The following is a 14,078-nucleotide window of genomic DNA, read 5'->3' on the forward strand; positions in this document are numbered from 1 at the left end:
GACCAGTTTCACAGGTGGTACCAGCAGCAGGATTCCTTTACTTTTTGTTTGTTTTCAGACCAGTTGCAATGTGAAGTGGCTGTACTGGCTTCACCAACTGGAGAAGAAGCCTGTAGCTCTTCTGAGGGTGCCATGCATGTTGGGCACACTGGAACTGAACTTAATGCCCGTGCTCGGGATTTGGGTTGAAGGATAGATTGTATTTCCCACTTTCACGTATAGACAGTCCTCTCTGTCTCTCTCTTTTTTTTCTCTCTTATAAGAAAGAGGATGTTTGCTTAGTATGGTGCTTAGTATCTCAATTGGTTAATTTAGTCCAGAAAGGAGGTTTATCGTGGAGTCCCATGGTCATCTTGAGGGGGGGAGGGGGGGAAGCAAGGCAAAGAACTGCTTTCCCTTTCAGCCTTCATAGCTATTGCTGAGAAAGATGTGAAAGGTTACTTGTAAAGATTTGATAATTTGCAAAGACCATAGAGGATGGGGGCGGGGGGGGGGGGGGGGGGAGGCAGGGGCAATAAACAATACTGGGATCACCAGGCGACGTCAGGGTCTTACTGACATGCATGTGAAATTAGGGGGAAAAAAACCTCAACAACCCCCCCAATGCTTCATCCTGCAGAATTTGACAAACTGGCAACCAGACATTTCTGTCCTGCACACTGGGAGTCTATGAAAGGGAAGGGAAGAATGAGGCTATTCTTAGCCCCCTTTATAGGTACACAAAGTACGGCACAGAAATGTCACTTCACTTGCTGGGGCGGGAGGAGGGTTTGTTAAAGAGGACAGGACCGCTGTGCAGACGCTCCTTTCCGACAGGGCAAACGAACCTGCCGCTGCCAGCCCCGCGCCAGCTCTGCACATTCCCATCTCAGTCTGCCACTGCAAACGTCCTGATTTCTTCCCTTCCCCCCCGCCTTTCCCAAATTGTTTTTATTCGCGCTCAAAGAACAGGGGGAGGCTTCGCCAGCCCCTGGACGGCACCACCTCGGGACGGGAACCAAGCGGTGACTTCAGCACAGGCAGACGAGCACTGCCGGCAGGCAGGAGAGCGCCGGGAGTCACCGCCAGCGCCGATCGCCGCTGCCAGCCGCGACCTGCGGGGCACCCCTGCCCTCCCGCCGCTTGCCCCCGAAGTTCCCAGCGGAGCCCCCCGCAGCAGGTCCCGCTCCCCGCCGCGCCCGGCGCCTCCCCCGGCCCTGCCCAGCCCTGCCCGGCCCGGCGGAGGCGGTGGGCGGCTCCCGTGGCCGTGGCATAAACCGGCGGCCCCTCCCGCCGGTGCCGCTGTCCCCGCTGGACGGCGGGGAGCAGAGCGGCGCTGCCCTGTGATCCGGGCGGAGGCTGCGGCTGCCGCTGTCCAGCGGAGGGGCTGCGCCGGGCGGGCCGGGAGCTGCGGGGCACGGGCGCGCCGCCTGCGGCTGCCGCGGCCTCGCTCGCACGGCGGCAGCGGCGGGAGCCTCCGCCGGGCTTCCCCATTGTCTGCCCGCGGGCGGAGAGCTGCGCTGCCCGCACGCCCCCCACCCTCGCCTTTGTGTGCTCCGGCCGGCGGCGGGGCGGCGCGGCGCCCGCCGTGATGCGCGCTGCGGGGCGGCGCGGGGTGCGCGCCGCTCGGTGAGAGCCGGGAGGGACCCAGCCGCTGCCCCGGAGCCTTTTCGCCCGCTGCAGCCGGAGGGGGGGACTATGGACTGAGCGCATCGCTGTACCATGGAGTCGGGCATCCGCTTGAGCACGCTCTGCCTTCTCCTCTGCCTGGGGCCAGGTAGGCGGATGGACCCGCCGGGAGAGTACCGGGAGCGGGGCCGGCGCAGCTTGGCGGCGGGGATGCTCTGGCCGCCGGGCAGCCGCAGGTGCGGGCAGCGGCGGAGGGGGGGCTCGGCAAGTTGCGGTGTCGGCGGATGGGTGACGGCACTTTGCGGGTCAGTTTCAGGCTTTGGCGTGGACCCCTCGCTGCAGATCGACGTGCTGTCCGAGCTACAGCTGGCAGGCTCCACGGAGGGCGTGCGCCAGGTGCCGGGGCTGCACAACGGGAGCAGAGCCTTCCTCTTCCCAGGTACGGCCGCTCCGGCCCCGCCGCTCCGGCCGTGCCCGTCGGGCCCCCGCGCCGCGCTCGGGGCGCGCCCCCACAGGTCCCCCACCGCGAGAGGTTTGCTCGCTTTGAGACCTCCCTTCCCTTCCTTCGCGCTTTTCTTCCACTCTTCTTTACAGCTCCCCTCCCATTATTTTATAATTTTTTTCCTCTTTCACCCCATTTATTTTTTTTTTTGCTTTGACTGGTAGACGCTTAATTAAAGTACAGCAGGAACGGGGATGGCAGATGGCATGTTTTGTGAGTCGTGGGGTGCGGTGATGAATAATAGCACCACCCACTCTACTGCTTTACTTGGGAAACGCTAAACACATCCCAGTTCCAGCTAAGGAAAACCTCACTGAAAGTTTTACGTGAATCGAGCAAAATGCTGAAATGAAGTGCCCCGGAGGAGGGAGGCAGATGGCTGGAAATGAGAACACCCTTTTTTTGTGCCAAAGGAAAGTGGCCCTTTGGAGCTTCTGTGACATACTCCTCCTTAGAAACAATGAATGAGTTTTGGTCTCTTTTAGTGCATGTGATTGTTTTTTTGTTAATGTTGGGAATAGACATAAGATACTAGTCTTCTATCTTCCAAAAATATATTTAGGAATTTTATTAAAGATTATTAAAAATTCCTAAACTTTCATATACTGTAATTAATAAAAGACTAAAATAACTCTCAATATCTCCTTGAATATGTTGGCATTGGTTACATTCCATACACTTGCTCATTATCATGTGTGTTTTTGAATTACACTTTTATAATGTACTGATGTGTTAAATTAAGCTGGAGACACCAATATTTTTAGGAAAAAACCCCAAGTCTATCTTAATTAAAAAAAAAAAAGGCAAAAAACTGGCCTTTAGAAGCAAGTCTTGTCTCTGAAAGATGATTAAATGCTCCTTATAATCTATGACTAAACAAGAAGAAGGAATGTGGCTTAACATCTGATGAAAAATGAGCAAATCTGTACATCAGGTTGCACTTTTAAGAAAGGGGAACTTCACTGGCTTCTTGTGTCATACCAGGAGTTTAGCTTGAATGTGAACAGATTTCTAGTGCAACAGGCAAGAGGCTGTGTTTCACAGAACAGTTACGATTCAAGGGAGACAAGATCTGGAAAGGAAATTTCTTTTTCATGTTTGCATTAATGAGATAATTTATCAGGAAGCTAATAGTTGCCAAAGGCGCTTTTTGTTTTTTTAGGTGACCTCTCTAGCAGTGTTCTTCCCTGGAACTGCCAGCATGTGTCACTACGGACATGAATGTGGAGACACATGGGCACATGTGTTCAGAAACACTGACACATTCTGGCTTTAAACATCTGTGATGGGCTTGTGGCTGCAGAGCATCTGTGAAGGGGGTGATTGCTCAGAACGGGAATGCATTTGTGTGTCAGTGGGAATTGTTGTCCTAAAATAGGTGGAGTTTTTAAGGCAGGGTTCTGAGTTGAAGCCCCATTGTGCTATAGTGGATTGGGTTGAGGGTGTGTGGGAAAGTTAAAGCTCACTTTGTCTGCAGTGGTAACAGGATTCGAAGTTTGGAAGAATAAGATTTTCTAGTATATTTGCCCAGTGTCAGGACAAAAAATTATTGGGTTGCTAAAGAATTATTTTTAAGATTTCCCTCTTTGCAATTATGAGTGTGCAGAGTTCCCAAATGGGTTAGCAGTTTATTTGTAACAAAAGAAGACAGGAGTTCTAAATTTTCACAGCAACCTGTTTATTTTGTTGAGAACAATTGGAAGAATAGCAAGGATGAAAACACTTGTGTCTAAATGGTGGTTGAAATCACTCAGTGTCCCTTAGGAAGTCTTTAATGCCCTGCAGGACTGGAGATAATTTTCCCTGCTACTGCATAAGATGACTACTGATTTTCTTATAGTAAGTGAAGTCCTTACTGAGCAGAGAGATTTTCATTTTTGAACTTGCATTTATAAATAGAGAAATTTCCTTCCTTGATCAGACTACAGGGTCCACTTAGTCATTTTTGTTCTGTTCTTAGAACTCACACTTTGGCAGCAGTGCTGCAATGTGTGCCTCCTAATGTATGAAGCTGCAGTGTGTGAATTTCAAATACGTGTGTGTTGCCTTGAAATTTGGCTTGTCTGTGTGGGTTTTTCCTTATTCCAGCTAAAGCTTTAGTCCTAGACAGAAAAGATTTTGTGAAAATGACACAAATTACTTTAGATGATCCGTGAGCTTACTCTGGAAGCTCCAGCCTGTGATCCTTTGCCTCTTGGTTTCTTCAGATAGCAGATCTTTTCTCCTATCATATATATATTTGCAATATTTTAGTATATTGCCTTTTCGATAGACCACATTCTCAATTGTTGTAAAACCTTACCTTACATAAGCTTGAACTATTCAGAAGTCCTAAATGCTGTTCTCTCTTTTAGAAGGAGATTTTGAATGTGGTGTGTTGAACTGCCAACAGGTAATAGACAAATATATATGATGGGAAAATTATACATATAGTTAAAGCAGAATAGTCTCTTTAGTTTCTAGGGAAAAAGTCAGTTTTGACTGCTTAATTAGGTGCAGCATCAATTTTCAGTATAGGGGTTTAATGTCTGATTGGCTGTTCAGCAAATTCTTGTGTAATTGAGTTTTCAAAGGTACTTGTATTTCTAGGCCATATAAAGCAGTTACTCTAAAGATACTTTTAGTCCAGTCAAGGTAATTTAGATTACACTCCTTATACAATTTCTGATTTAGAAATAATGTTAGCCATTTGAAATTTGCTGTAACTTGGACTTTTTTGTGTGTGTGCTTGCATACTTCAGCAGACTTAGGTGCTGGATTCTAAAGGTTTTTAGGTGTCTGATGCTCCTTGGTTGTCATGTACGGTAGCAATAGAATGCCACTGTAATCTGGGTCTAGTTAGCTGCAGGGACTTCTCTTTCTGGAAGTGTGATTTGCAAAGGAATTGTAAAATGTTCCAGTGTAGCTTGTGGGAAGATACAATTATGAATAGAAAACAGGAGGAAGTCTTAAAAAATGTTAGTGTTGCTGTATGCGAACATCTGCCAGCGCTTTCTAACCAACAGCAGATATTATTATGTCAAAATATGTTGAGAGGAAAATTATTCCTCTGCTGGTCAGAGCAGCAGAACAGAAGTCAGAATATCTATGTCACAAATGTCTCTCTGTTGGCAACTGTTTACCTAAGTCAGTGAAATTTTCAACACCTTTGTTCAACCTTTTGTAATACAAGGATGACACTGCGGTAAAGCCCAAACCAGATGGGTGGACTGAAGTGTAATTAATGTAGTTAAAGAAGGCTTTTGGAGAAATACACATTGTCATTCCTATAGTTCTTTTTTGTGAGTATACTGCATTAGTACAATTTGAGGAGATGGGTGAAGATGAAAGTCTAGTGTAGCTATTTTCCTAGGCAAATATGGAAATCACATTTCTTCAAGAGGGCTTTTTGCGTGTGTAACTGCAGGGGAGTTTGAAGAAGTAGACAAAACCACAACAACAGAAGATGATGAGGGTTCTGGATGACTGACTCAAGTCTATGCTAGGAGATATAACATTAAGCTCATGCAAGGTCCCAGTGAAGACAGATATTTCAACTGGCAGTAGGAAATGGTGTTCTGAGGTGTGACAATCTAAAGAAGGGCTGCAAGAGTAACTTGGTCTCCTCTGGCATTTCACTAGGAAATAACATTTTGTCACCCTCCCTTTAGATTCTGTATTATATGTATTTTATAGATAGAGTATTTTGATAGACTTTCTGGGTCTCTCTTGCTGAGAGCAGATGCTCTCTGAACAAGACAGTCTGATGAATAGTATGTGTGTGTGTAGTAATGGAGACACCTCCCAGCTGCCTCCAGCAGCAGTGGAGAGTGCAAGGTACACTGCAAATCAGGGGATGAGAGGCTACAAAAACAAAAGCCAGGTGATGTGTAAGGACAGTATATGCCCATCAAAATGTGTATACTCTCCTCAAAGGCAAGGCTAAAAGGTGGACAGAAGAGTGCAGTTACAGATGGTTACAAACACAGAAACATGCATTAAAGGAAAAGATAAAACGAACATGTCAGTCATGAAAATGTGAGAGTTTATGTATCTGAATGTAGAATTTTGAATTTCTTCAGAGGAAGGACAATTTTAGAGGCAAAATATGGTATATTCTGATGGGGATCAAGATGTGCTATAAAACATCAGAAAATAATTTAATCTGTCAGTGAGATGAATGAAAGAACTCGGCAGTACTGTTAATTGAATTGGTGCTACCTGGCATAAAATGCTGGCAGAAGAAAGCCCCCTACAATAGGCTTCTTGGTATAAGTGACGTGTTATGTGTCATTGTATGATTGGTCATGTGTGTTATTTTAAAATACTAGCAAGACAATATTACTCTGTTTTATATTCCTTTGGAAAGTTCACTCTGTTCGGTGTCATGATGGCATCTCTGGACATTTAGTACATAAAGAAGCTAAAAATAAAACCTTAAAAGTAGAGATGAGTAAACTTTGTCACAGAAATAGGATTTACATTGCCTATGCACTTCACACACGCTGCTTTTTCCTTGCCACCTGTCATTGAAACTATGGACAGATGCTTTCTCCAGGTTCCAGCTGAGCCTGCTGAAAATATTACTGTTCCCAGCTGCTCATCACTGCCCAGAAGCTAGAGGTTACTGTCCCCATAACTCTTCCAAAGCAAGAGATTATATGAGTGTTCCCATGTCTGCTGGTGGCAAAATCAGCCAGCCTCAGGGGCAAACCTGGCTGACTGCAGTGACATGGATTAGAGAGTCCTGTAAAATCCCCCTTTTCCAGCTGTATCCATCTCCCAGAGGAGTGGTAACAGACATCTGAGAACGAGGATGTTAATGTTGCCAACTAACTTAGCTGACTGCAGAATGAATACCAATCTGCAGCTTTTTTTGTCTTGCATGCAAGCCAGTTTCGCTCAGAAGCACTGAATCCTCAAATGTGGGACCTCCATCACAGAGTTCAGCTGTAGCTAGCAAAAGTTTTAATAAAAGTTTAATTTCAGTATGCACTGGCATGTTTTTTGATGCTAGAAATGCCTAATGTAAGCAATTGCTCCATGACAGTGTGATAGCCAGAAAGGTTTTGGTGTATCTGGAATAACAACATAAGCTTTCTCTTTGCTGCCTTCCACCTCTGGAACTTTCTAAAGTCACCTGTGCACCTGTGCAAACAGCAACCATTGCGGTAGAGCACTGCCAGGATTGTGATTAATGCTGCTGGGGAGCTGGGCTGGGTACTGAAGGAGAGCAGGAGAGCCCTGAGAAGCTGGGCTTCTTTTGCTGGTCTAGCTGCTCCTCTGAGACATACCCCTGCTCCAGAAAAATTTAATACTCAGCAACCCCTTCTGGGAAGGAGGAGTAGTTGTAGCAAGAGGAGGTGTTTGTGAAGTGTCTGCTGCTTGAAGACCCTGCCCAAAAAAAGGAGATAGTATGTGAGGATACTGCATCAATTTTCCATCCTAAACCATGAATTTTAATGCATGGAGAACTATGACACACTTACCCCTACTGAATATTCATGAATATGCCCAGAACTGGAGCTAACTGGTTGTGCTGGTTTATCTGTAAAATAAAGGAGAAAAAGTTATGGAAGAAAGACTTAAATATCATGAGCTTCTGGCTGATGCTTGTAATTGTACAGCAGAGGATAGGGCTGAGAAATGGAAAGTGAATGGGAGCCTAGTGTATGGCAGATACAGAAACTGAGAGAAGAAAGGCTTGTAATCCCTGAATGTAGTCATTAGTACAGAGTTGATACAAAATAATGTTCAGGAATGACATAAAACTTGGCCTGTGGCATTTTGGGATTTGCAACTGTCTTATGCTGAAAGTTTCTAATAAATATTGTTGCTCAGTGTGTGTGTTAGGTGTTACATTAACAGAAGTATAAGTAACAAAGTTGTTTTAAGTTCAGCTCTAAAAATTGTCGTTATTCATCCCTAGGAGAGGTATTTTACACAAAGCGTTATTTTGTTGTCCTCTTTTTTTGTTGTTTTGTTTTCTTTCGATTTTCTGCAGTGGACTTTTTCTGGGGAGGGGAAGGTAATAATCTCAGAGCTTTAAAGCCTTTAGGATTACTTTTTTTGGGGAGGAAGGTGGTGTTTGGGTTTTTTTCCTACTGTCATCTCTTTCCATGTGTCTTGATATGGGCTCTTGTCACCTTTCAGTCTGCTAAATTCCAGCATGACTTTGGTGGCTTTGCCTGGGTTTGGTAGGACAGCTAACATCTCCAGTCTCTGATACTTCATACCTGCATTTATTTATCAACAAGGTGTGATTCCATTTAAAGCAGTGTTGTGTTTTATTGTTTTCTTGTGGACTTGAGCCTGTGCTTTTCAGAGCCAGGTTGTAACTGATACCTGCAATAAATTGAAGTCCCTGGGGGTCTATTTTCTACTGGGACAATGAGGAATCTCTAAAATTTTTTTAATAAGTGTCTGGTTGTTCAAATTAATGCAAATAACTGTGTATTGTTTATACATTTGGGGTTGCCCCAAAGAATTCATTCTGATTACTGGCAGACAGAATTGCATTTGCTTCTTCCTGCCTTTACAATGAAGTCTCGTCTAGAATATTGCAAGTACAAAGTCCCTGTTGAAGTTTGTATTATCTCAGAGCTCAAGCAGGCATTTTTGTTGGAAAGCTGAAGATGAGTGTGATGTACAGCTCTAAGGCACGTATGAAAGGGAAATACATTAAGATGGTGTCAGCGTCGGGATGTGGGGCAGAGCCCTGGGTGGTGTGTGAGAAGGAACCTGGTGGTTGGAGGAGTGAGACCAAAGAGCCTCTCTCCATGTTGATGTCCCTATCAAGAGCAGGCAGGTGCAGATGCCTGCTCACCTGGCAGCGGTGTTGGCTGAAGTTAAAAGATGTGATGTTGACAGCAGGACAGCATCTGTCCTGTGTGCCAGAGAGAACCAGCACATGCAGCACATGTTCCCTGAGAGAGAGGACAGTGACCCTTCTAGGTAGCTGCAAAATGCATCTTTCCATATTGCTGGGGGAGGATTGCATTAGCAAGAGGAGGTGATGGGGGAAAATGAGGTCTCGCTACCCTTATGTAATTACTTTTGCTGTGGCATAGTTCTGTAGTCACAAAATGTGCCTGAGACTTGCTAGGTTAATCTTTTTTATGGTTTCTTCCCCTTCTGCAGCATGGCTCATTCTCCAGTGAGATGTCACAAAGGACAGCAGCATTTCCTACACATCCCTTTTAGATCAAGTGCACTGTCTGTTTTCCCGCTACTTTTTGCTTATAAGATGTGGGAAACAGGTTTTCTACTCTCCCCTCCTCCCCAGCTTATGTTCTTGCTTCTAGTCTGTATCCTCTAGGGTATACAGGTGCTACCTTGGAAAAATAACTCCAAGTATGGTGAACTTCACTGTTTCCACTGAGTCTTAAGGGAGGCACAGGACTGAGTTCATAACTTATTTAAAACTGTTGGATAAGGGCTGGAAATTTTATATAGCTGTCATGGAAAACTGTGCTTCTTTGCAGTGACTCTTCCCTATATTTTGTCCCATCTGGTTTTTTGCCAAGGTGCAGATCCACTGAGCAACTGTATTCTCCTACCTGTACTGCTGAGGTGCAGCTGAATAAAGAATGAAAAAGAATTTTACAGAGTTTGATTTTTTCCCCTGTCCATCTGTTTTGTGTAAATTCCTCTATATTTTGTCTCAGTGTTTAAGAAATGGTGTTTTTGTCCATCTTGGCATTGTCCAAATTATTTCCTCTCAGGAAAATCTGAGGAGAAATATAAGAAAGGGTACTTTAGTTTTTAATTTGTTTTTTGCCTGGACATGTTTTCCACAATAAACACTTCCTATGAATGCTCACTTAGATATTTCAGATAGAAAAAAAAATAAATTCTGTAACCATTTTCAACATAGAAGAATTTTACAGCAAAAGTTATTCTTATCTGTTAACATTTTATTCACTCTTCTTTTTTTGGTGCATACTTTGTTTTTGGGGGTGTGTGTGATGCTGATGACTTCAGAAACACACACAAACTTAGAAAACAGACTTTTAGCTTGAGTCATCTCATGAGCTGCTGTTCGCATTTCTGGGCTGTTGCAAGGTGCTAAAGCAATGGACATACTCTAAAAGGACTAGTAGACTGAAAGAGATTTCCAAAGACACAATGTTCAAAAGGCTTTTAGCAAATTAACATATCTGCTGCAGCACCAACATTGCTATGATAGACTGTAGTGTTTCCAAGGGAGCCATTACAATCAATACTGCTAGCGATCCATAACTGAAAACTCTTTTAGTGGAATTTGAGTGGCTATTTCCTTCTCTGGAAACATGGAGTATAATAAGAAAAAGACCTCCAATTGTAGAGTTAGAGCAATGTTTATACTCTGTTAGAGCAATGTTTATACAATTTCCCCAGCATAAATGCTTATTTAAGTATAATTAGATGGTGGTAACATCTGTAGAGTTTATCCTAAAAGAGAAGATGACACGTACCAGCCTTGACTCTGTCTGGAAGTCCGTCAGTCTCTAGATACAGCTGTGTAATGGTCCAGAAAGGTTCCAAAGGATCTTTTCTGGTTTTGAGGTCAATAATCTGTGTTTTAATAGCTCCCTAAGCATGCATTTACATATTGTGCCCCAGCTGTTCCAAAGGCACTCTTAAGATTTTCTGTAACATTAAGTAATATGCCTTGAACTTGAAATAGTCCCTAGATTTGCTCAGCTCTCGTTCAAGGAAGAGGGTAGACTTGAGGAAAACCTTATGTACCCTGTTCAGTGTTGTTCTTATTAAGAATCCCTGCACGCACCATTAGCATAAGGAAAGCATATGGGAGTAAGAGATCTGGGAGGTTGAATTTTTTTAAAAATAATTGTGTTTGGGTTATTGCATTCACTCTGGGTTTCTGCATTTCAGGAAAATATCAATGAATTGCTGGGACTGAAGAGAAAAACAGAGAACCTGATTATACAGTAACAAAAGGACTGGCTTAGTAAGAAAGCTTTTGAAAGAACTTGAGCATGTACAGCTTGTCCAAGAAATGACAAAAGTGTTATATGATAAGTGTCTAGTATAAGACGATTCTTAGTGGTTTAAAATGAAGGAATTATTTAGTATTCAAAGAGCTAGAGGTAAGAGTAATGCAATGATACTACAAATGGAGAGGATTTAAAATAAAAGGAGACTTTCACAGTGAACTAGTTTAGATTGTGGAATAGCTGCTGAAAAGAAGTGGTGGAAATGTCCAAACTTTAAATTTTTTTAGAAGATAACATGAAATAAAATATCAAAAAAATAGCTGCGTAGTAGTCATTGTACATAGTCATTCAGGTGAAAGGCCAAGGAGAGGGGTGGATGACCCTTTAAGTCCTTCTGTACTCTGGAGGGTGGGAGTGTTGGTGAAACTGATCTGGTATAGGGAGAGTTTTTCGAAGACACAAAGTAACATCAAACACCTGGTACACAAATATCACACCAGTGCCTTTGTATTCTACTGAAACTTGTTCTTTGATGTACTTACAGTAGTTTCACAACTATAAGGTGCACCTTAAAGCCTAAAATTTTGATTGAAACCCAGAAGTGCGCCTTATAATCCCGTGCACCTTATATATGAAAAAAGTTCGAGTATTGAAGGGATCTCAAAACAATTTCTGTTTCACATTGCGCAGCAACAAAAATGATGCTCACAATCAAATGACCACAAGCAGCGAGAGCCATGTGAACAGCAAGAGCTGTGCGAGCCGCGCAAGCCATGATCAGCGCGGTGCCGGGGGCAGCTGCAGGGTGTGGGAGAACAGCGGGCGGGAATGCCGGGGCCCGCGGCACGGGGAGGGCGCCTGGAGCTGTGTTTAAAGGCTACGCCGATCCGTGAAAAATGTTTGCAAATTGAGCACCTGCCAGTAAACCCCACGATCGCGCAATTCCATTACTACTTCATTACTTTGTTGCGCGCGGATCCTCGCTGCAAAAAAAAAAGTGCGCCTTATAGTCTGGTGTGCCTTGTATATGGGCAAAGTTTGGAAATTTGCTGACACCTGGAAGTGTGCCTTATACTCCAGTGTGCCTTATAGTCATGAAATTACTGTTCATATATTTTGATGATGCCTGGCTAAAATAGGCCTACAAGAGCTAATTAGAGCCTGGAAACATTTTATAATTTTAACTCATCCATGCTTATGAATTGGGCATGAGTTTAAACCTCAGGGCTGGTGGGCACATTCACAGAAGCATGGACTCCATTAATACCTGACTTAAATAAGAACCTCTGGAGAATCTGAACTCTGGTCTTTCCCAGCTTTCTTGAAATCTCTGGTAATGGTTCGCTTGAGTCTTCCATGTATTTTGTACCTGTCTGCCCTGCTCACAGCTGAGTTGTGTATATGGCTTTCCTTGGTATCTCTCCTCTTTGATGTTCCCAATTCAAAACCTTCGAATCCTTCCTTTTTCTGGCATGAAAACAGTTATCCTGCGAGTTGAGTTTTTTCCAAGTATTCCAGTATGGTCGGTGGCACTGGTGTCCTACCACTACCCTCAGGTGTGGTCTCTCTGCCGCTCCCTGTTGCTGCTAGTGCCTGAATTCTGTTTGCAGTCCAGTCTCCTGCCTCCTCCTCCCATCTGCTGCTGTTTGCTCAGTCTGCTGCTGGAGACCTGTGGCTAACAACAGAGGTATTGGATGTGTCCATATTCAGATACAGTTTTTTCCAGTGGTGGCCTCCCTCCCCCTGCCCTGCTCGATTTTTGCTGTTAGGATGCAGGTTTAAGTTTTCTGGTGCTTTCTATCTGTGTCAGTGACTGTTGGCCATTCTCTTGTGTCAGAAATTAATCTTTCATGCACACTGCATGGTTGTGGTCATCTGAAAGAATGATCTCATATTAATGCTTTCTTAAGCTCACCATTGTGTTGGATGAAAAGAAATCAGCACGTAAATTCTTAATACATAGAGTTTTGGTCAGCCAAAGGCAAGTTAACCCTAATGTGGGCAAAACCCAGTTATACCCTAGAAAGCCAGAGATGAAAAAAAACTAGGATCAGAGATCCAAATCATTACCAAGAGGGAGAAACAGATTCTTCATGGAGAAAAAAGGCAAACCTTCTAGGTCATGAACAAATGATTACAGTTGGGCTAGATGATCTTAAGAGGTCCTTTCCAAGAGGTCCTAAATGAATCTGTGAAACACAGGCTATAGGAGTTAGGTCCTCAGGAGCAGCATACTTGTCACAACAAAGGGAGGTTTTGAGAGAAAATGACTGAGCAGAGAGCATGAGTCTTACTGACACTTGCACAGTGGGAACCAAGTGAGGGGGAGATGTGGTGGGATGCTGAGAGGGTATTGGATTGCCCACACCAAGCATGATCCTAATTCAGAGGTGCCATGGTGAGTGCTGATCTTACATGGTCTGTCATGATTTTTTACTACTAGAACATAATATATTTGAGAATCTGAGTTGTGTCATATCTTTAGAGAGAAGGGTAGGGCATGTAAGGCAGCTTGATCTACATCTAGCATAATTTTCTTGCATGATTTATTATTGCCATTAAGTTTGTACTTTATTGGTTTTAATTGACTAGGCTTTGTTTACCTTTGGTAACCTGCCTTTTCATTTGGAAAAGGCTGGCAACACTATTTCCTTATCCTCCTCCTGTTGTCCCCTTTTTATGAATTGAATAACTGTTAAAATCCGGGCAATGCTATACAATGAGGGACTGAAAGTAAAATCAGTCTTCTAGCAGTTCTCATGTGTGTCATGCCCTTATTACAGTACTAGTAGGGCTGGAAGGCGATGCATTTTCTTCTGCTCTTCAATGTCCCAGTGTTAACAGCATTTATTGGTGTGATATTTTTGTTTTGTTGTTAGGTCAGTTTGACACAAAGTGCTCGTGTGACACTATGCAACCAAGCATAACTAGGTGCATATGCCACAGATGGCAGCTTCAAGGAAAATGAGGCAGGCTTGATTTTCTCCACAGGTTTCAAGGTGTTCTCAAAGCAGCTTCTAGAAAGCTGTTATGTGCCTAAAGGGAGTTCA

The 14,078-nt window shown here is 43.9% G+C and overlaps 1 protein-coding gene across 1 annotated transcript in view; it reads left to right on the top strand.

The window, feature by feature from the left end:
* Positions 1 to 1,285: 1,285 nt before the first annotated feature.
* Positions 1,286 to 14,078, top strand: part of NELL2 (neural EGFL like 2) — a 140,594-nt gene continuing 127,801 nt past the window's right edge. Inside the window, exons 1-2 of the mRNA XM_033057442.1 lie at positions 1,286 to 1,756; positions 1,919 to 2,047. Coding sequence (XP_032913333.1) covers positions 1,702 to 1,756; positions 1,919 to 2,047 — 184 coding nt within the window. The 5' untranslated portion in view covers positions 1,286 to 1,701. The remainder of the gene's footprint in view (positions 1,757 to 1,918; positions 2,048 to 14,078) is intronic.

Source organism: Catharus ustulatus, chromosome 4 (genome assembly GCF_009819885.2).
Source record: "Catharus ustulatus isolate bCatUst1 chromosome 4, bCatUst1.pri.v2, whole genome shotgun sequence".
Lineage (NCBI taxonomy): Eukaryota > Metazoa > Chordata > Aves > Passeriformes > Turdidae > Catharus > Catharus ustulatus.